The sequence below is a fragment of the Arachis ipaensis genome, chromosome B9, assembly GCF_059453495.1.
Source record: "Arachis ipaensis isolate K30076 ecotype BB chromosome B9, ASM5945349v1, whole genome shotgun sequence".
Lineage (NCBI taxonomy): Eukaryota > Viridiplantae > Streptophyta > Magnoliopsida > Fabales > Fabaceae > Arachis > Arachis ipaensis.
The window spans coordinates 8,106,478-8,130,942 of NC_142444.1; the positions used below are offsets into that span (position 1 = coordinate 8,106,478).

The 24,465-nt window shown below is 31.9% G+C and overlaps 3 protein-coding genes across 4 annotated transcripts in view; all 3 read right to left on the reverse strand.

Moving 5' to 3' along the window:
• Positions 1-3,692: 3,692 nt before the first annotated feature.
• LOC107614873 (disease resistance protein RPV1-like) lies at positions 3,693-8,568 on the reverse strand. Its single transcript, XM_088498619.1, has 7 exons — positions 8,075-8,568; positions 7,339-7,619; positions 6,523-7,214; positions 6,102-6,404; positions 4,157-5,656; positions 3,889-3,957; positions 3,693-3,773 (listed from the first exon to the last, which is right to left on the reverse strand). The coding sequence occupies exons 1-7, from the start codon at positions 8,566-8,568 to the stop codon at positions 3,693-3,695; spliced, it is 3,420 nt and encodes a 1,139-aa protein (XP_088354745.1).
• A 3,894-nt stretch (positions 8,569-12,462) lies between these two features.
• Positions 12,463-20,294, reverse strand: LOC107614872 (disease resistance protein Roq1-like). Of its 2 annotated transcripts, XR_015899951.1 has the most exons (6): positions 19,178-20,294; positions 17,358-18,468; positions 16,935-17,237; positions 14,909-15,839; positions 14,349-14,835; positions 12,463-12,674 (listed from the first exon to the last, which is right to left on the reverse strand). XR_015899951.1 is itself a non-coding variant. In XM_021110485.2 (5 exons), exons 1-5 carry the CDS (start codon positions 19,690-19,692, stop codon positions 12,558-12,560), a joined length of 3,537 nt encoding a protein of 1,178 aa, XP_020966144.1. In that variant the 5' UTR covers positions 19,693-20,294; the 3' UTR covers positions 12,463-12,557. The 2 variants fall into 2 exon arrangements, 1 of the variants encoding a protein (XP_020966144.1); XM_021110485.2 differs by having other exon boundaries at positions 14,349-15,839.
• Positions 20,295-23,433: 3,139 nt separating this feature from the next.
• LOC107614869 (TMV resistance protein N-like) overlaps positions 23,434-24,465 on the reverse strand; it is a 33,456-nt gene continuing 32,424 nt past the window's right edge. Inside the window, exon 5 of the mRNA XM_088499995.1 lies at positions 23,434-23,815. Coding sequence (XP_088356121.1) covers positions 23,813-23,815 — 3 coding nt within the window. The 3' untranslated portion in view covers positions 23,434-23,812. The remainder of the gene's footprint in view (positions 23,816-24,465) is intronic.

Consider the following 24,465-nt stretch of genomic DNA (forward strand, 5'->3'; position numbering starts at 1 on the left):
TGATCTGGGATATTCTGGATGGCCGTTCACCTGGAAAAGAGGTAATCTTGCGGAAAGGTTGGACAGGGGGCTTTGTAACGTGGAATGGCAAATTGCATTCCCTGAGGCTTATATAAAACACTTACCCATGCTCAAATCCGATCACTCCCCGATCTGTTTACAACTATCTAACGTTATGGCTCCGAATAAAGGAAGAAGGCCTTTCCGCTTTCTTGCAGCCTGGTTAACCCATCCTGATTTCAAGAACCTTGTTGATACTGCTTGGAATGTGAATACGTCCTGGACTGAGGGTCTTTCCAGTCTAATAGATAAGCTTAAGGATTGGAATAACTCGGTGTTTGGCAACATCTTTAAACGAAAACAGAAACTTCTCAGAAGACTTCAAGGGATTACCAATAGGTTGGGCTACACTCATAACCCTTTCTTGGATAAACTACAGAAGGACTTGTGGCGGGAATACGAACACATCCTCATCCAAGAAGAAATCCTTTGGTTCCAAAAAGCAAGGTGCAAATGGCTTGAGTTTGGAGATCGAAACACTAAGTATTTCCACGGCTCGACAATGATTAGAAGACGCAAGAACAAGATCTCCACCCTGCAGAATGATAATGGTGATTGGGTTAATGATAAGGCAACTTTGGAGAATATGGCTACCATTTTCTTTAATAACCTCTATACGGACACCCCTGACAACCCCCCTTTTATCCTCCATAACATGTTCCCACCCTTGAATAGCCTCGAGAAGAACTCTTTGGGGCAGAGGGTGACAAATGAGGAAATAAAGGACGCTATGTTTGGTATTGGAAGCTGGAAGGCGCCTGGCAGAGATGGCCTTCAAGCCATCTTCTACCAAAGCCAGTGGACCAAAGTGGGTATGGATGTCTGCAATCTCATCAAGAGCTTTTTCCAGGATCCAAGTAAGATCTCAGAGGTTAACGAGACCCTTATTACTCTCATTCCCAAGATTGAACCCGTTTCTCATCTCAAACAGTTACGACCCATCAGTCTTTGTAATGTTTCTTATAAGGTGGTAACAAAAATTCTCGCAAATCGTCTGCGCAGAGTTATGGATAAATTGGTTATGCCGAACCAGTGTAGCTTTGTCCCCGGAAGACATAGTTCCGACAACGTTATCATCACGCAAGAGGTTATTCACTCTATGAGACAAAAGAAAGGGAAAAAAGGGTGGATGACCATTAAGATTGACCTGGAAAAAGCGTACGACAGGTTAAAATGGGAGTTTATCAAGGACACTCTCGTAGATATTGGGTTCCCCCAGGCTTTTATCAATCTCATCCTCTCCTGTATCTCGACAGCTAAGATGAGGGTCCTTTGGAATGGAGAAGAACTTGATGAATTCTCACCTTCCAGAGGTATTAGACAAGGAGACCCCATCTCCCCATACATCTTTGTGCTATGTATTGAGAGATTGTCCCAGCTCATTAATACGGCAGTAGAACATGGCTTCTGGAAACCAATTCTCCTCAAAAAGGATGGCCCCCCTATCTCACATCTGTGTTTCGCGGATGATATTATCCTTTTCGCTGAGGCCAACCTGGACCAAGCACATATTATCAATAAATGCCTTGAGGCGTTCTGCGAGAGCTCCGGTCAGAAGGTCAATAAAGAAAAAACAAGGATTTTCTTCTCAAAAAATGTGGGATACCATGTCCGAACTGAAGTGAGTGATGCATTGCAATTTGCTAGAACTGAAGACTTAGGGAAATACCTGGGCGTCCCTATTCTGCACTCTAAAGTATGTAAACATACATTTCAGGAGATTATAAATAAACTCCATGCCAGACTCAACACTTGGAAAGCATCCTCTTTATCTCTTGCTGGGAGATTAACTCTGGTGAAATCTGTCCTATCATCTATTCCTTTATATCAAATGCAATCTGCTGTTTTGCCTGTTGCTACCTGTAATACTATTGACCGTGTCTGCAGGAATTTCCTCTGGGGAGACACGGAACATACAAAGAAGATCCACCTTCTTAATTGGAGGAAAGTCTGCGCCCCAAAGAAATTCGGAGGCCTAGGCATTAGACACGCAAGCCAAATGAATCAAGCTTTCATGATGAAGGCCGGGTGGGGCCTTATAGAAAGAAGAGATGCTCTCTGGGTTAAAGTCCTCAGGGCTAAGTATGGCAGTGGCACTGATCTCATTCCTAAGGTGGAAAGGAAGCGTGTTTCCTCAAACCTTTGGAAAGGAATCTGTTCTACGTGGAAAAATGTTAATCAAAGCTCAATTTGGAGAATTGGAGATGGCTCCCAAATCCGCTTCTGGGATCATTGCTGGATTCCCGGAGTGGGTCGGTTAAGCGAAAGCACAAGCCAGGTAAGCAGATTTGCAAATAATTCCGATTTGGTGACAGATTTTCTAAATGTTTCAGGGCAATGGGACGTTGGGAAGCTTCAGGGCATGCTGCCACAAAGCATTATCAACAAAATTGTTGCTATCTCTCCCCCGTCACCGTGGAAAGAAGCTGATGTTATTGCCTGGCGTCACTCTCCGGATGGATCCTTCAGCTTAAAATCAGCCTATCAATCCCTCATGGAAATCCCTGACTCTACCAATAAAAATTTCCCTTTGGTGTGGCACTGGCAAGGCCCGGAACGTATCAGAACCTTCCTCTGGCTAGTAGCCCACAATGCCATCCTCACGAACGTAGAAAGAAAAAGACGTCACCTGACCACTGAAGAGGCCTGCCCTCGGTGCAGGATTCAGGAGGAATCTACCAGCCATGTCTTGAGAGATTGTTACTATGCAAGAAGTATATGGCACAATTTTGACCCCCCCAATGGCAGCAACTCCTTTTTTAGCACAGATTTAAATGAGTGGCTGTTCCAAAACCTCACTTCAAACAACAGCTGGGCTTGTCTCTTTGGTGTTACAGTAGCCTCCCTTTGGTACTTTCGAAACAAACTTGTTTTCGACGGTGAATCTGTTACGACTAATAATGCCCTTCACCAAATCCGAGCCCGGGCTGAGGAATTCCTCAAGGGAGCAATTAAGGACCTAAATCCGAGAAGCAGCCAAGCTGCCAGTGCCTGCCTTGTAAGATGGTCTCCCCCCAATGGTGACGAGGTAAAATTAAATGTTGATGGCTCCTGGTTCTCTGATAGAAGCAATGCCGCTTGTGGGGGAGTATTCAGAGATTCGATGGGAAGATTTTTAAAAAGGCTACTCCTGTAACCTGGGCAACTGCTCAATCATGCACGCAGAACTTTGGGCAATTATCCACGGGATGAATATTGCCACTAGGAACGGATATCAACACCTGGTTGTGGAGTCTGATTCTGCTGCTGCTATCAGTTTCATTAACCATGGTTGCTCTCCAGCACATTCTTGTGCACCTCTGACTCAAGATGTCCGTATCCTAGCCTCGCGTTTTCATCATATTATTTGGAAACATGGCCTTCGTGAAGCAAATACTGTGGCGGATCTGCTTGCCAAGAAAGGGCATGATCTGGACCTTGGCTTACACCTCTTTGATAATGCCCCTTCGAACATTAGGTATGCCCTGCTCAGTGACAGTATAGGGACCCTTAGAATTAGAGGGACTTAGTCCTTTGTGCTTTATTTTTCTTTTCTGGTTCGGCTTTTGCCTTGTTTCTTTGTTCTTTTGTTTGCTGGGGTGTTTAACCCCCCGTAGATCACCAAAAAAAAAAAAAATTGATCTAAAATGATTCTAATGATTCTCTAATGACTCTCTAACACCAACAAAAATATTACGATTACTACAAGTACAATTATAATCACAGGCCATATACTAAAACAAATAAACTCAATTATACTATGAAATGAAAATCAAGCTGCTCAAGAAATAGTAATTTCATCAAATACAGACAAAAGCTTAGCTAATATAATTGGGCAATGTAACTTACCAACAATCTTTTGAACCAATTGACAATATCCAATGCACAACAATGTACATCCACTCTTTTTCCAGTTCTCTGCAACAACAATATAATAGCTCATTTTGGGACCAGGCACGTACACAACTCATAAACTGTGTTCCGTTCACCATTATATATATATACCAAGATCAATTTTGAATGATTTAATTTTTATTCTGGATCCTACCCTAAACAGTTCAGAATACAACAAGAATATGTGAAGATAGACTACAGAGATTAGCATTAGAAGCATTACCTGAAGGTCCTCCAACTCCAAGTGATCATATTCATGGCCCTCATCAATAATGACATCAGGAATAATCTCTCCTTCATCAATGACATCTGGATTAATCTCTTCTTCATCATTGACATGCATCCAACGGATCCCACACCCCTTTATCACTACTTCTTCATTATCCTCTGGTTGATGAGCATAGAACTCAAATTTAAGGATAGGATTGCAAGTGGTGCCTCTCTTTCTCTCTTTGATTGCTTCCATTATCTTGTTCGAATACTCTCCATCATACCATAATATCATATGATCTGATATCATTTCAAATTGATTCACAGAGAACGTATGATCGGTCAAGTGTACTGTTTTGCCAGAAGTTGCTATCCATTCCCATTCGTTGCAACCCTTTTCTAAGTAGCATTCACACCTGAATGTCAAATGTTTGTTGCTAAAGTCGCGAGATTGGAATTGAGAAAACAACATGCAGACAACAAGACAAGAAGAAATCTTGTGATCTGGAGGAACTTCCACAGTGATTGAAGTTTCTGTAGAGTAGTAGTGAGGGAACCAATCATTAAGTATGCTCTCTTTACTTGGTAAATAGTAGAAGGATATATTCGAACATTCATTACTTGCCGCAAGTTCTATCCTGGATTTCAAGTCTTTCAAAACTGCTTCATATGCATCATCATCCAACTTTGTGCAGTTATAGAATTTAAAGGATGCCCAGTGTGTTTTGGGTGGTTCACTTGTTAAACTTGAGATTGTCTTCAAAGATTTGCAATTTCTTGCAGCAAAGTATATAATAGATGGGGGAAGTGGAGGTACATATTGAAGCATTTTACAATCATCGATGAAGAGTTGTATGAGCTTTTGAAGATTCTTAATGCTTTCTGGCAAACTTGTAATGGCATGACAACTCTCCAATGATAATTCCTGTAATGATTGTAAGACATGAATGTTGTCTGGGAGTTTAGACAAACTCTTACAATGCTCGAAAGATAATCGCTTGAGAGACAAGAAGACAGGGGTGGGCAATATTCTACTTAAAATAATGCATGTGTCATCTTCATGTTTTATTGGATCCATCAGTGCAATTGTGCGCGCAAAGTTTTGAGGAAGTTTTTCAATAGAGTAACTGATGTTAATACCGAACGTGGTAAGATTTTTGAGATGCATAATAGTAGATGACTCTTCACTCAAAGCTGAGGACGATAAATATAAGCTTTTAGAATGATCCCCTATCATTGGGATTGAGAACTCTTCCAAATTCGAGCAACCAATAGTCCACAGGTAACTGAGAGAGGGTGAACAATAATCACTGTAAAGCCTTTTCAGCTTCTTGCAATAATCCAAATATATGTCTTCAATCTTGGAGAGAGAGAAAATAGATGGATGAACATCTTGTAAGTTTTCACAGCCATAAAATGATATTTTTTTGAGATTCGTGGCACCTGTTAAATTTGGACACTCTATCAAATCTTTGCATCTACCGAGATCAATCATCTCCAAACTTGGTAGCATCTGTAACATTTTATAATGTCAGGCCCGAAAACATATTAACACATGTACATGTGTAGTGGGGAAAAAAATGTGTTATTTTATTTATTATTTAATGTGTTGCGTTCTCACCTATTTTAATTTTATAAATTATTATACATTTAATATCTAATATTAAGTGATAATAACTTTTCCATATTTTGAGAATAATTAACTATATTTTTTAATAATTTCTTTTTTTTTCTCTTATTCTTAGACATAAATAGAAATATGTTTCCAGCATGCAGTATACAACTAATTATTTTTTCTGCATTTGATATCTTAAATTCTAAATTTTACATTCTAACAGTATAAAAATAAAGTATTAGTTCAAAATATTATCTAACATTGATAAAAATTGTTGACTCCTAATATTTTTTTATTTTAGAAATAAAAAAATGTTAAAAAAAACATGAAGAAAAATGAATACCTGTTTTGTATCCCAAAGTTTTTTAATATTGCTACCTCGCATAGAAAGTTGAACAAGTTTTTGAGGCCAACAAATAGACGGCAGAAACTTAAGTGGGCATTTATTCCACTCAATATACCTTAAGTCATTCGAAAGTTGAAAATCCTTTACAAACACTATGTTCCATTCAAGATCTAAATTGATATTTCCTCTTAAAGCAAGCAATCTTAACTTTGGCATCTTCCTTAATGCAATGATGATTATACGTGGATCTATTGTAATTTCATTCATATCCACAATCATACTTTCAACTCCATGAATATCCTGAAAAATTGATAAGCATTGTAATACAGTGTTAGTATTATGTTGCTGTAAGCAATATTTCGATATATATACATATACTCATCTTGAAGACCAAACCATTAAAGCATGATTTCCTTACTCTTTCATGTTGAAATATATTGCAGACTTCTTCGGCATTCCACAGTCTTGTTTGTTGACCGCAATTTTCGTTAGATTCTTCATGAATGATTTTCCAACACATTTTCTGTATCAAGCTATGCATTTTTATGCAATCATCTGAAGCAACACTTATAAGAGCCTTGTCCAATAGGCTTTTTATTCCTATGTCTGCAAAGAAACCACAAGAATTTAATATTCTTGTTACTTCTTCCATTTTATACCTGTGAAAAAAGCATGCAACATCTAGAAGGATGTTTTTTTCATCATTATCTAATGCATCATAACTCAGTCTCAACACTTGCTGAATATCTGCATTGGGATACTTTTTTAGTTTTCTCAATGCACTCTCCCATTCACTTTTTCTTTTGATAGCCCGAAAAAATGATCCCAGAATTTTTAATGTTAATGGTATTCCTTTGGCATAATCTGCTACGACTCTTGTTGATAGCTCATAATAATCTTCTTTAGGATGAGAATCATTAAAGGCATTATGGCTAAAAACTTTAAGGGAGTCTTCAAAATTCATTTCCTTCACCTCATGAATTGCTTCAACTCCTCCACTTGATAGCACATTTCTGTCTCTTGTTGTCAAAATGATTCTACTACCAGAATTTAAACAATTACAAAGCAGTTGAATCAAATCAGTTGCAATTTGTGAATCAGCCACATCATCTAACACAATGAAAGCCCTCATATGCTTGAGTTTACGGATAATAGTGTATTACTCGAATATTATCAATACAAAGATCTTGATTTAGTAATTGAGAAAGAAGTTTAGTGCATATGTGACTAGCACCTTTTCTTTCTAATTTTTTTGAAAAGACTAAGAAACAATGATCTTTGTACTCTGAAGAGTACTCATGAAAAAGAGTAGTAGCAATAGTTGTTTTACCAATACTGCCCATACCCCAAATTCCAATCACAAGAATTTTCTCCAACTTGAATTTCAGTAAGGATTTAACAGAGGTATAATTTCTGTTGCTGATAAAAGGACTTCTGAGTTCATCTCTATAGCAATTATAATTCAAATTTGGAAAAATTGCTTCTATAATTTCATCGATCAACTCTGCTTCATGCCTAGCAGCAAGTAAAAATCACATTAGAAGTAAACAATATATGCATAATCAGATAAAATAAAAATGGATAAATATAATTAGCATCTCCAATGTATCTTGAATGGTAATTGATGCGAAATCAATCAATCATTATATGTTAGGTAGAAGGCGAGATCAAGCCTATGTTGGGATTGTTATCTTAGATCAAACTCTAGATAACAAAAAATCTTACTAGATTTTTCTTTTCTTGGGGTATAATATTAAGGAAGATATTTATTAGTTTATTTAATACTATTTTATTTATTAATAATTTCCTCCTTTTGTGTATAGTATTCTTTTCATTTTAAAATAAAAATAACCATATTAAAAAATAATAAATAAAATTTGATAATGTTTAAAATTGTGTAAGTAGAAAAAATTATCCTTAAACAATGAATTTTACTAATTAATAAACTTAAGAAGGTCAGGGCCTTTTACCTGTGGTGATTGCAAGTGAAGCCAGAGAGATCCGAAGCTTCAGTGAGTGCCGTCCTCCATTGCTGCACATGTTTACGGTTGGAGGATCTCTCATGCTCATCAAAGGCTCTGCGGTAACTTCCACTCTGCTTGCGAATATGTGTGGGCTCTATTTTATAGAACACTGGAATCACAATAACTTGTTCATTCTTTTTCTTGCACTCCATGATCTCAACCAGCTCTCTTAAGCACCAGCTAGAGGAAGCATAGTTTTCGGATAAGATAACAACAAACAACTTTGAATCTCTGATGGCTTCAACAAGTTCGTTCCAGACGACACCTCCTTTGGGGATTCTATAATCTATGAACGTGTGGATCTGGTTTCTGAGGAGAGCAGCATGAAGATGGCTGGTATAGCCATTACGCGTGTCCTCGCCTCTGAAACTGATAAAAACATCATATCGAGTAGTGGGAGGTGAGGAAGAAGAAGAAGCAGCAGCAAGGGAAAGTGCCATATGTTGAGCACATACAGTTAATTGGGATTTACGTAGTGAGTTAATTAGAGAAAGAAATGATCCTCTATTCAGGTATATATCATATAATTATACTTGAAACACTCATCGTCATCAAGTAGTTACCCAGTGGCTTCCCTCTCTTGGTCTAAGCTCTTCATCAAGTCTTGCCCGTAATTAACAGTCACTAATTCAGAAATTTTAAGAAACACATAATATATAAAAATAATAAAAAATTATAAATATATCAAAATATATCAAAATATATAATATGAAAATATTAAATATTAAATATTTTTTTATTTATTCATTATAAATATTGATAAGTAATAATGTGATTATTAATTTATTTTTTTAAAATTAAATATAATAATAATAATAAATAAAATTAATTAAGATGATAAATAGATTATCTTTTAATCAATAATAAAAGTAAAATATATTTTTTTATAAATTATGTATGATAAATAGTATTTTAGAAAAAACATTATGCACTAAATCTCTCGTATCCTTATTATATATTTTATAGATTATTTAATAATTATTCAATCATTTAATAAAAAACACAGAAAATTAGTTTCAAATAATAATATAATAATAATAAAATTTGCTAATTAGATAGATAAAAGTATAAAATGTGTTATTGTTTTAATTAATTTTTAAATATTTTTGAATCCAATATATATTTAAGAATTAATTATCAAAATATATGTCCATACAAAATTATAGTAAACATTAAAGTTGAGTAAAGAAAATTAAGGATGTAAATTTTAACTAAATAAATTCATTAATTAAATAATACTACAATAATATTTTATTTTTTATTAAATTGATTTAATATATATTTATCTTATACTTTTAAATATAAATTAGAGTTTAATTTTGATATACTGACAATATAAAATATCTTACAATTATTTAATTATGTCTATTTTTTTGGAGAATCATTTACATAAATCTAATTAATATAAGAGATAGTAATTTTTTACGATATAGTCTTACATAATTAAATACGTATGTAAAACTATTTTACACTAACAATGTATTAAAATTTAATTCTAAAAGTTAAGAGATATATATATATATATAATAAATATTTTAACGCAAAATTTTTTTTTAATATAGGGACAAATATAATTTTTTAATGAAAATACATATATACTTTTTTATATTTTTCAAAATATTTGTAGGAGAACTTGCCCCCACAAAATACAACATGAATCCATTTCTACCTGTAAAGTTCTTTATAGTAAATTACAAAGGTTATATAAAAATATTTTTAAAAATATTTAAACAAAGAGCTAATATATACTTATCAAAAATTTAAAATTTAATATAATTTTATATATTAATAAATATTTAAATTTAATAATCATCAATATATTTATATTTATTATAATTTATTTAAATTTTAAAAATTATTTTAATAAATATAATTATTATTACTTATATTTATTAAAAATTAATTTTAAATGTAAATGTTATTGCATGTATTTAAAAGGTTATCTTTTAAAAACTAATTTTGATAAATTATTTTTAAAAATAAATATTTTGCCAACCCAACCGTAAATGGACGCTATGTAGAAAATTATAGTTTGTAGTTTATTTGCTACCACAAGCAATCAAGCATCAAGATAATATATTAATAGTATTGATCTTAATCATCCGAGGCGCATTTTGTCCCTTTAATTATCAGTTACCACTAACCTCTTGCATTTGTACATTCCAATCCCATAATTTGTTCCCAGGCAAATATCCATTATTATATTTTATCCAAAACTAACGCGGTCGTCATACTCTCACACTAGGGACAAATCAACAAATTGTTTTTCCATGAATAATTTGCAAATTAATTGGGCAATGCTTACATCAATATCAACTAATACACGTCTTCTAAATTAGTTGTTTATTCTCGTTTTGTCCCTGGCTATTACTTCTTTCCTAACAACTAAGGTTAAAAATGAGTTGAGCTCTGATCTATATAAGACAATCTAAGCTCAAACTTGGCTTAGTAAAATTGAGCTCAATTTAATCCAATTATAAAGTTTAATTTTATTTTTTTTAACAAAAAACTTCAACATACATATTGAGTGGAAGCAACAAAATCAGAGAACAGAAACACAAAGGAACAAACAATATGACTATAATTTATAAAAATTATAATTTTCATATAAAAATATCAATTATATATATTATCTCTAATATATGTCTTTTTTTTTTTTTTTATCAAAGATAGGGAGAGTCGAACCTACGACTTCTTAGGTGAGTATAAAGAGACTATGTCATTTGTGCTATAATTCATTGGCCTCTAATATATGTCCTTTATCATAAGAATTATATAAATATATAATATAATTTTATATCAAAATTTTAACACAGACACCTTAATAATATTATAAATTAAATGTATAAGATGAATAATATATGTAGTAATGAAAATGTTTAATATATAATTATGATTACAACTATAAATAGAATTTAATTAATTTGTGTTCTAAGATCATATTTTAACAGTATAATAACATAAATTTTTGAAATTTTTAATATATTTCACGTATTGAAAATATAAAAAAATTGTATTTTGAATAAATTTTAATTTTTTTATAATATTTTAGAGCATCTATCAACAATATATATAAAAGTTTAATATGTATTTTTATGGTGCATAATAAATTTATTATTAATAAAAAAATTTATATATTTTTATTTAATAAATATAAAATAAATATATTAAAAATTTAAATTTTTTTTATATTTTTAATAAAAAAATTTTAAATTTATAAATTTAACATGTATCTTTAAAATATATGATAAATAAACCCTACAAATAATCGAGTGAGCATAGAATTTATTGAGCTCAAACTGCCTGACATATTTAATATGTGAGTATAAATCCAAGGTAATGTTAATAATATTGAACTTAATCATCTGACGCATGATTTTGTTCGTTACCAAATAGCAACTACCACTAACTTTCCAATAAAAAAATTACCACTAACTTTAATTTGCATTTAGTCCATTTTATTCCCATAACTTTTTTCTCAAATAACAATTATTATAGTAAGAATTTCGTGGGTAACCAACACTTAATTAGTCAACTATTAATTAATTTGTCATTGACTTGATAATTTTAATTTTTTAAATGATCATTAATTAGTGTGTCTAGTGATTATTTAAATTTTATTTTTTAAAAAATAGATTATTTAAATTTTATTTTTTAAAAAATATATAATTAATAACTATTAATTACAGTTATTTAAAATTGACTGCTTAAAAGTTATTTACATATACTTTTTCTATTAATAAACATTAATTTGATGATAATTTTATCTGATGTCTACATCTGCTAAACAATGTTAATATGATATTTTTTTTATCATTATTAAACCAAACAGAGAATAAAGATATAAAAAAAATTGCTAGAGACTAATAGACTTATGTCTTATAACTTAGGATTTAATCAAATCAAACATTACATTTTTCTTTATATTATTTGTAAGAGTTAATTCATTTATTAATTACGTTTTACTCCTTAAACAAAGAAAAAGAAACCACACACACTAGGAACCTTTTAAATAATAATGAGGCAAGTGGCAAGTTGAGTCCTGGACCTTTTGGGATTTGAATTCTTCACCATTAAAAATAGAGAAAATGAGATAATAATTAGGTATTAAGATAGAATGAAGTGTAATTTTGTTATTGTTCAGTTTGAATGGTGACCACACCTACGTCGCAAATAAGCCAAGTATTGTATCAAAATAATGACATCCTGAATGATATAACATTTATTTATATAGCCTCCCTTCATGACTCAATTATCATCAAAACCCGTCTTCTAATAATAGATAATATCTTATTATGAATATAAAACAGAGCGTAAAAGTGCAAAAAACAATATGCAAATTAAACTGCACACTGCCAAATTGACAGAAAAATTGAACAATAATCAAATGAACAAAAATAAGTAATGATATGTTCTGAGAGAAAGTGTGCTATAAAGTGACCAAATAGATAACTGCTATTACAACAATAATAAACAAAAGGAAGTACAGGTGTTCCCCAGAGAAGCTTTTCTTGTTGGATGGAGTTCTCATATGATATGTTCTTCTCTGTAGAAGGAAGACAAAATAAGTTAAAAGAAAGTAACACATATATATGAGTTGACTAGTTGAGCCAGCATCCACTGCTATACTTTCTTTAATTTCTTTTCTCTTCTTTATTTTTTTATAATCACAAACCAACTCAATTGAAGAGAAAAAAAAGGAACAAAGTACACATAAAAAAAGGAAAGATATTGCATAACACAGTCTTCAAAAGAAATGAGAGTTACTGTACTTTAATTTAAGAAAAAGATATTATTCTGTTTTGGAGTGATATTTCTTTGTATCTCTTCGGTATTTGCTCTACAACACATACAGTTATAAAATCGATAACATAAAATTAATCGTGGTGATTCTAGATATTGTGACTTTTACAATAATACCCATTGTAGTTTATGTCGTATATTTTTCTTTTTCTTGCAATTTGAATTTGAATATATTTGCAGCCTATTGTAACTCTATTTATTATAGTATGTTTGAAGTTATGATATATATACAATTACATACGGTAACATAGCACGGTTTTAATATGATAATCACCAAATTAAAAAAAAAACATTGGGTTTTGTTAGAAAATTAAGAATGTGTTTAGTTTGTATTTTTATTTTTTATTTTCATTTTTAATATTTTTCTGTTTTTTGAATTTTGTGAAGGAAAAAATAAGAACAGAAAGTAAAAGCAGAAAATATTAAAAATAAAAATAAAAAATAAAAACGTAAATCAAACGTACCATAACTTTCTTTGAACTAATAATCAATTAATAAAGTAAAAAAAGGTAAAAAAGAAATAAAAAGTAGAATTATAAAAAAACTAAAATATTGATTGATTGTTGCGACTATAATTACAATTATAATAGGAGACCATATATTAAAACAAACTCAATTATAATATGAAAAGTAAGCTGCTCAAGAAATATAGTAATTTCATCAAGTATAATCAAAAGCTTAGTTAATACGTAAATCCACTCTTTCTTCGGTTCTCTATTCTCTTACTCTGCGACAAGAATATAATTCCTCATGATCTCCTACATTTAATACATTATTACTACGATACGATAATTAACCACACAAATAAGGACGATATCAAACAACATACTATGGTATAAAATTGACAACACATCATGAACATAAACATCAATATGCCAAAATATTTTATTTCAAATTTTTGTCTATTCATAAATAGTATAACTTTTGCAAACTGATGTATTAATTTAGTAGCTTTGAGGTTTTCGAGGTCTAAAATTTTTTTAAAAGTTAGTAATAAATCATTATTATCATTTTTGTTATTTAAATTTATTGAAAAAGTGAAACACTTGTTGTACAACAACAAATGTTAAGATGTCCATTTATAATAATTAAAGAGCATAGTAAACCTTGATTTTTGTAATTCTTGTAGTGACTTTTACAAGATATATATGATATATTTATAAAATTGAAGCAAAGAAGCTTTGTGTAAGAGAAACATTAAAAAATTATAGCTAAGTTGTGCAGAAGAAATAAAAAGAAAACTCAAGCACGTAGATAATTCATCAAAGGTGTGTTTTCGTTTACTACCATTATATATATACCAAAATCAATTTAGAATGATTTAATTTTTGTTGTGGATCTCTAGACTAAACAATTGAGAATACAACAATAATGTGTGAAAACTACTGCCATTAGTATTAGAATTTAAAAGCATTACCTCAACGTCATGAGATTCATAGCCCTCATCATGAGTGGCATCTGGAGTAATCTCTCCTTCATGATTAACATGGACATGCATCCAACGGATCCCACACCCCTTTATGACTACTTCCTCATTATCTTCTGTATTTGCATAGAACTCAAATTTAAGCATAGCATTACAACTGGTGTCCCTCTTTCTCTCTTTGATTGCTTCCGTTATCTTGTTGGAACACTCTCCATCATACCACACTACCTTATGATCTGATACTGTTTCCCATTGAGGAATCCAAACATCGGGAACATAGGTGACCAAGACTATCCTCTTGGCAAGAGTTGCTATCCATTCCCATTCGTTGCAACCCTTTCCCAAGTAGCATTCCCATCTAAATATCACTTCTTTCCCGGTAAGGATGCATGATGAGTATTTAGAAATCAAGATGCAGACAACAAGACAAGAAGAAATCTTGTGATCTGGAGCAACTTCAATAGTGATCGAAGCTTCTCTACAGTAGTCAGGAAACCAGTCATTAATTATGCTCTCTTTACTTGGTAAATAATATAAGAAGAATATATTACCATTGTTTGCTTCATTATGCAGATATCCATCATTATTTACCACAAGTTGTATCTTGGATTTCAAGTCTTTCAAAACGGCTTCATATGCATCATCATCCAACTTTGTGCAGTTATGGAATATAAACCATGCATAGTGTTCTCTGGGTGGTTCACTTGTTAAACTTGAGACTGCCTCCAAAGATTTGCAGTTTTCTGCTTGAAAGTATATAATAGATGGGGGAAGTGGAGGAATGTATTGAAGCATTACACAATCAACGATCTGAAGATGTAAGAGCTGTTGAAGATTTTTAATGCTTTTTGGCAAACTTGTAATGACATGACAACTTCGCAGTTGTAATACTTGTAATGATTGTAAGACATGAATGTTGTCTGGGAGTTTAGACAACCTCTTACATTCGAAGAAAATTAATTGCTTGAGAGACAAGAAGGCAGGGGTGGGCAATATTCTACTTAAGATGATGCATGTGTCATCTTCATGTTTTATTGGATCCATGAGTGCAATTCCGAAGGCAAAGTTTTGAGGAAGTTTCTCAAGAGAGTAACTGATGTTAGAAAAAAAACACTCAAGATTTTTGAGATGCATAATAGTAGATGGCACTTCATTCAAAGCCGTTGATGGTAAACATAGGTTGATTTCGGAATGATGAGTCATCATGGGGATTGAGAACTCTTCCAAATTGGAGCAATAAATGGCCGACAAACTATGGAGAGAGGGAGAACAATAGTCACTGCAAAGTCTCTTTAACGATGTGCAATAGCTCACATATAGTTTTTCAATCTTGGGGAGAGAGAAAATAGATGGATGAACATCTTGTAAGCTTTCACAGCCAGAGAGTAATATTGATTTGAGATTCGTGTTACCTGCTAAATTTGGGCACTCTATCAAGCGTTTGCAGCCCTGGAGGTCAATAAACTCCAAATTTGGTAGATTCTGTCAATCCAAAAAACATGTTAACACATAGGCTTTTGTTAGATAAACAATGACATTTTTAAATAATGTGGACAATAAATTTTAGAATTGATCCAATAAAATAAAAAAAATACTTCACCCTAAATTACCTCCTAAATCTTAATATTAGAATAATTATCTGCATACCTAGTAAATTGAACATTTAATATATCCATTATTCACATTGTTTAATATTTTCATTGTCTATATATATTTTTTCTATCAGATGGGTTGTTTTATCCGATACATGACTAGCGAATGAAAAAAAGTGTTGTTTTATTGTTTAATGTGTTACACTCTCACTTATTTTAATTTTATAAATTATTATACATCTAATATCAAATATTAAATGATGGAAATATATAAATAATTATTGGGTGTATGTAGTCTAATATTTCTCCCTTTTATATATATGTCATTTGAATCTAAGTCATGTACTTTATTATTATTTTCTTCTAATAATATATTGTTTGTTCTCTCATCAAAACTTATTTAATTATTCTGTGATATTATAGTTACTTTTTTTTTAATAAAAATTTATTCTCAATGTTCTAAAATATTTTAGTGTGATATTTTAGAGGAATGTTAGAAGACCAGCAAATTTTGTTATTTGTAACTATCAATTAGCCATTATAAATGTTTTTAATAGTGTGAGATTATATTTAATGATGTGGAATTACTCATTTTTCTTTTGATGGTTAAGTACTGGCCAAATTTGAATAAAAGTACTTGTTCCCTAAATTTTCTGTGATATTTTATTCTCACAAAAGTTTATATAGAAAAAATTCTCTTGAATAAATGATAAAAATATAACTTTTTAAAAAATAATTAGCATGCAAGAACATTTTACAATATATAAAAATAAATTAATCTTACATAATAGAGTAAGTTTATAAATTATAAATCTTGAAATAAACGCTCCATAATTAATATTACTTATATGAAAACTACTCTATTTTTTGTTCTTTTAAAATTTCGCTTTTTATACTAACTAATTTCTATAATATATCAATCTTTATTTTAGTATCTAACAAAAGTATCAAAAAAGCGTAAAAAGAAATATAAACATGATCCTACCTGTGGTGTATCCCAAAGTTTTTCAACATTGCTATCTCGCATAGAAAGCTGAACAAGTTTTTGAGGCCAACAAATAGGCGGCACAAAGTTAAGTGGGCAGTTATTCCACTCAATATACCTTAAGTCATTAGGAAGTTGAAAATCCTCTACAAGCACTCTGTTCCATTCAAGATTCATGTTGACATTTCCTCCTAAAACAAGTAACCTTAACTTTGGCATCCTCCTTAATGCAATGATGATTATACGTGGATCTATTGTAATTTCATTCATATCCACAATCATGCTTTCAACTCCATGAATATCCTGAAAAATTGAAAAGCATTGCAATATGATGTTAGTACCACGTTGCTGTGAGCAATATTTTGATACATACATATATACACTCATCTTGAACACCAAACCATTAAAGCATGATTTCCTTACTCTTTCATCTTGGAAAATATCGCAGACTTCTTCGGTAAACCACAATCTTCTTTGTTGACCACCATTTTTGCTATAATCTTCATAAATGATTTTCCAACACATTTCCTGTATCAAACTATGCATTTGGATATATTTATCATTACCATTTGAATAAATACTTACAAGAGACTTGTCCAATAGGCTTTTTATCCCTATATCTGCAAAGAAATCACAAGAATTTAATATTCTTGTTATTTCCTCCATTTTATGCCCATGGAAAAAGCATGCAACATCTAAAAGGATGTTTTTTTCATCATCATCTAATGCATCATAACTCAACCTCAACGCTTTCTGAATATCTGCATTGGGATACCTCCATAATTTTTTCAGTGCACTATCCCATTCAGCTACACTTTTGCCGTGAAAAAATGATCCCAAAATTTTCAAAGCCAATGGAATGCCGTTAGCATAATCTATGACTCTAGCTGTTAGCTCACCATACCCTGCTTTGGGATGGGGATCAGAAAAGGCATATTGGCTAAAAAGTTTATAGGAGTCTCCATTACTCATTTGCTTGATTTCATGAATTTGTTCAACTCCTCCACTTGTAAGCACGCTCCTGTCCCTTGTTGTCAAAATGACAATGCTACCAGAACATAGGCAAGTACGCAAACCTGGAACCAAATCAGTTGCAATTGGCGAATCAACCACATCATCCAGTACAATCAAAGCCCTCTTCTGCTTGAGTTTACTTAAAATGCGAGGGTCTAGTACTCCAATATTGGTAGTATGAAGATCTTGGTTTAATAATTGGGAAAGAAGTCTGCTGCATATGTCACTGAGACATGGATTTTCTAATTCTCTTGAATTTGACAAGAAGCAAGAGCCTTCATATTGAGAAGAGTACTTATTGAAGAGAGCCTGAGCAATGGTTGACTTACCAATACCGCCCATACCCCAAATTCCAATCACAAGAACCTTTTCCATCTTGCGTCTCATCAAAGATTCAACGCGGATATAGTTTGCGTTACAAATAAAAGGTCTGTTGAGTCCATCTATGAAGCACTTGTTCTTCAGACAATGTGGCAAAATTACTTTTACAATGTCACTAATTAGCTTCGCTTCATCATCCCTGGCAACGGTAAATAATATTACATTATTAGAAACTGATAACCACAGTGGAAGTGAAAATGGATAAACAATTAAGATGAATACTATTACGAAGATTTTATAATTGTTTTTTTATCATCAGATCATAAATTGTATAATTTGATTTTGATGTGTTATAAAAGTAATTTTTTTTTAAGTGTGACTAAACAAATAAAATACACTTTTAACACAAGAATCTTTATAAAAAATATTTTTAACATTTTTATTTGAGTAGGTGACAATAATTCAACATATATAGTTCCTTACAATCCACTACTTAAATTGAAACATAATAATACTCTTTTTAAGTTAGTCAAGTAAATTTGTGTATATATCTTAAAAAAAAAAAAGGTGATATCTTGAACAATATACCTGATTTTAATGTAAAATCATAATGAATGTTACGATTTCCAAAGATCTTATTATTAAATTTTTATGTTTATTTTTATATTTTTTTTGCCATTCTTATATCATTGAAATTGACATTGATGTGTTTTTTCTTTAGACAAAAAAAAATTATATTTTTACATAAAAAAATATTAAATAATATTTATTTTATTTAATATTTATTAATTTTATAATAATAAATAAATATTAAATAAAACAAGTTATGACTGCTTTTTATTAATTTTTTTTTATTAGCAAACATTTTCACTTGAGTTTCCACCTCGGCTAAACCCAATATATATTACCTGTGGTCATGAAAGGGGATGCCAGAAAGATTGGCAGCATGAGTGAGTGCAGTCCTCCATTGTTGCACATGGCAACGGTCCTCCGGAGATCTCTCATGCTTATCAAAAGCTCTGCGGTAACTTCCACTCTGCTTGCGAACATGTGTGGGCTCTATTCCGTAGAACACTGGAATCACTACATTATTGTTATTGTTCTTGTTCTTGCGTTCCATGATCTCAACCAGCTCTTTCAAGCACCACCTAGAGGATGCATAGTTTTCGGAGAAGATAACAAGAAACAAGTTTGCGTTTCTGATGGCCTCGACAAGTTCGTCCCAGATGACACCTCCTTTCTCCATGCCGTCGTCTCTGAATGTTTTTATTTGGTTTTGGCGGAGAGCGGCTTGAAGATGGCTGAGGAATCCTTTACGCGTGTCCTCCCCTCTAAAGCTGATGAAGACATCGTATCGATGAGTGGCCGGTGCTTGAGAAGAAGAAGAAGAAGAAGAAGAAGCAGCTGCAACTGAAAGGGGCATGTCTCTGTGATGGTAATGAACTGAGTGCACTCGGCATAAGAAAGATCTTATGGTAAATCAGTTACGCGTGGGAGTTCGGAGTGGTGTGGCGATGAGTTGTGATCTCTTTATTTTGAGTGAAGGAAAAACAAAAGGAAAGTGGTAACAGATCTTACCTTCGTGGATCCGCGTTTCTACTTTCGTTGACTGAAGTCAACTAAGTAAACAAGCGGCTTTCCTTGAGAAAAACATCTTACTTTCGGTGCATCTGCTATTGTGCTCCTTCTTTCTCTTCCGTGTGGGTCCAAAATGATGAAAATATAGGGGAGCCTCCAAATTACCGCAACTCATATTGTGTTTTTCAGTTGAAATTACTGCAACTCATATGCGCTTTTACTTTATTTCTCCGTGTGGGTCCAAAAGAATAATAATGAAGGAGCCATGAAATTGTTATGATATGACCATGTGTTTTTCAGTTGAATTGACAAAAGTAGCAGAAATGGTTTAAGTAACAGTAAATTGTTGGTCAGTGATAATGATGTAATGAACCGTCAGCCTTTAGCCGACATGAAATGTGTGTTCCATGGGATTCCCATAGTTAATTAGATCTCTGTATTTTTGCATTGAAACATGTTCTAACTGAACATGAGTTTCCTTATTTGCTAAATTCATTAATATTGTTGGTGAGTGTGATAAGGACAATAGAGACAGAAAGTCCATCCCAAGAAGGAAATGTGTCAAAGAAGAGAAATAACAGAGAATAGAATATGGAACCTGAATGAAGTTGTGTTATTGATGAGTAGAAATAATGTTAGTTACAAAAGAAAGGCTTCAACATTATTAGTTACAAAAGTATGATGTGAACTATCATTTTATAATTATTTATAGAGAGTAGAAACTCAATTTTTTACCCTCGACAACATCTCGTTTGAACTTCCAAGTGGCAAACATAACTTTTGGAAAAAGAAAAAAAAAAAAAAAAAAAAAAAAACAGAAGCAGCAGCATATTGTTCATTCTTCTATCACAAGCAAACCTTCATATTCATATATATAGATGTCACAAATGTAAAATTCAAACTCACTTTTGAGGGCTTTTTCTCTGTAGGGGCACTCCACATCCACATCCACATGGACTAGAAACCAACACACCTTTTATGATCAATGAAAAAAAAAGTACATTTTAACCCTAACATATGCATTTGACATGTAAAGAAGTCTAAATCATGGCTGTAGTGTGTGATTTAAATAGAAGCATTCTGAAGACAAGAAATAAAACACACCAAAATAGCAGCATTTAAGATTCCCATTAGCATTGCATACAATTATTCTTCAGTTTGAACAGTAAACACACCTACTTTGCAACAAGCTAAGAATTTACAAAATGACACATCCTATATAATATATTTTCATATGGCAGTAGTAAGAAGATTACCATCAAATCGCATCTACTACTACTATAATATACAGTGTGAAAGTAGTACTACTATATATAGTGTGCAAGTCTTAAAAACAGGTGCATACTACCATGAAGATTTTATTATTGTTTTCATATGAAGATGTTTCTTTTTTACCATTAGATGATGAAATGTATGGTTTGATTTTGATGTGTTACAAAAGTGTTTTTTTTAAAGTGTGGCTAAACAAAGTACACTTTTAACACAAGAATCTTCATAAAAAGATGTTTTTAGCATCTTCATTTGAGTAGTTGCCTAAAAATAATGTGAATACTAAGTTTAATAACAAGTATGTTCACAGAAAAATTGAACAACAATCAAATAAGCAAATCAATAGTGTTGTGTTCTAACAAAAATTGCATTATAAAGTGACCAAATAGAATACAGTAGTGTAGCACTATTAGAACAATAATGAACTAAAAGAAAGTTCAGAAGTTTCCCACATAAGCTTTTTTTCTCCTCCTCTTTTGAGTTCTCATATGATATCATCTTCTCTGCAGAGGAAAAAAAAATTCCAGAAAGAAACATTTATGTTAGTGGAGGCATGTGACCTTGCCTTTTTTGTTTAATCATAAAACAAATTCAACTCAATTGAAGATAAAATACACGCGAAGAAAAAGAGTACCACAACACATAGTCTGCAACAGAATGAGACACCACATATTAAAATTGACAACATAAAATTAGTTGAGGTAATTACAAATATTGTAGCTTTTACAATTGTGGTTGTTGTGGTATAGTTTCTTTTTCTTACATTTCAAATTTGAATATACTGCAACCTGTTACAATCCTATTATAGCATGTTTCAAGTTATGATACAATTATATTGTAATAAAATTATGTAAATTAGTATCAAAATAAATTCAGACTTATAATAATTATAACACCAATATTGCAACTACAATTGTAATTGTAGACCATAATCGAAACCAACTACTTAGCTATAATATGAAAATCAAACTACTCACTAAAAATAGTAATATCATCAATTATAAATAAAAGCTTACTTTACATAAATGGATAACTTACTAATAATCTTTGGAGCCATCTGGAAATATAGAAAGCAAAACAATATACAAAAAATCTTCGAAGCCATTTGACAATATCCAAGGCCCAGCAATATGCATTCACTCTTTCTCCAGTTCTCTGCCACAAGAATATAATTTTTTTCATTATCCAACTGTCTTACACATTTGGTACATTTTTACTATGACATAATAATTAACCACAGAAACAATGATGTCAACTAGAGGACTGTATTATAAAATTAGGATTGATACTCTAAATTAATTGGTCCTAAGAAATTTTCGGTCAAACACTTACGTCTCTAATAAAATTGATGGCCAAAGACGTCTATAAGAATCACTCTTGTTAGTCAATTAAGTCTCTTCGTTAATTCACTCCATTATCAAATAATGGAATTGTTTTAGGTGGCTGGTTTTTAGTACAATGACGGTCACGTAAGAGTTTTATTAATCGTCAACAATGTGAACTAACAAAAGGATCACTCTAAAGTTTACAATATAAGGGATCAATCTAAAGTTTACAATACATTATGAATACAAAAGCGTTGTTTCAAATTTTTTTCCCTGTACATAAATAGTAAAACTTTTGCAAATCGATGTATTAGTTTATTAAGTTTTGAAATTATCCATCTCTAAAGTCTTTCACTTAATAAATAAATCATATATTTATTGTGAAAAAAATACTTCCAATATAATAACAAATGTTAACATGTTCGTTTATCTATAATTAGAGAACATCATAGAGAACTTTAATATGATGCAACATCAAAAAATTAATTCCTCTAGCTTATTTTGAAGCTAATGCTAGGGGTCAATACTTATAGTGTAAAAAAAGTAATTTAAATATAAAGCTAAATTAAGAAAAAAGTTTTGATAACTTGGAAATTAAAAAAAAAAATGCATATTACAAAGTGCTGCACTTTGCAAGATATATTTATAAAATTGAAGCAAAGAAGCTTTGTTTACATTTACAGAGTAAGAGAAACTATCAAGAACTATTTGGGAAAAGGAATGTATGTAGCTAGATTGTGGACAGGAAATATAAAGAAAGTGCAAGAAAATAACGGTGATAATAGCAAGTACTACATAGTTCATCAACTGTGTTTTCGTTCACCTTTATATATATATACCAAAATCAATTTTGAATGATTTAATTTTTGTTGTGGATCTCTAGACTAAACAATTCACAACACAACAATAACGTGTGAAAAGTGAAAACTACTGAGATTATTAGTATTAGAAGCATTACCTCAATGTCCTCTATCTCCAAGCCATCAGATTCATCCTCCAACTCCCAGTCATGAGATTCATAGCCCTCATCATGAGTGGCATCTGGAGTAATCTGTCCTTCATGATTGACATGGACATGGATCCAACGGATCCCACACCCCTTTATCACTACTTCCTCATTATCTTCTGTATGAGCATAGAACTTAAATTTAAGGATAGGATTGCAAGCGGTGTCCCTCTTTCTCTCTTTGATTGCTTCCATTATCTTGTTGGAACCCTCTCCATCATACCATACTACGTTATGATCTGATACCATTTCCAATTGAATAATGTTATAGAGAACATAACCGGTGAAGAGTCCTCTACTGCCAGAAGTTGCTATCCATTCCCATTCGTTGCAACCCTTTTCCAAGTAGCATTCCCATCCAAATATCACTGTTTTCCCGATAAGATTGCAAGATTGGTATTGAGAAATCAACATACAGCCAACAAGACAAGAAGAAATCTTGTGATCTGGAGCAACTTCAACAGTGATCGAAGCTTCTCTAGAATAGTAGTCAGCGAACCACTCATTAATTATGCTCTCTTTACTTGGTAAATAATATAAGAAGAATATATTACCATTTTTTGTTTCATTATGCGGATATCCATCATTATTTGCCACAAGTTCTATCCTGGATTTCAACTCTTTCAAAGCTGCTTCATATGCATCATCATCCAACTTTATGCAGTTATAGAATTCAATCCATGCATAGTGTTTTCTTGGTGGTTCACTGGTTAGACTTGAGATTGCCTCCAAAGATTTGCAGTCTCCTACTTTAAAGTATATAATAGATGGGGGAAGTGGAGGTATGTATTGAAGCATTTCACAATTAGTGATAGTAAGATCTACAAGCTGTTGAAGATTCTTAATGCTTTGTGGCAAACTTGTAAGGACATGACAACTTTCCACTTCTAATGCTTGTAATGATTGTAAGACATGAATGTTCTCTGGGAGTTTAGACAAGCTCTTACAACCGAAGAAAAATAATTCCTTGACACATAGAAAGGCAGGGGCGGGGAATATTTTACTTAAGATGATGCAT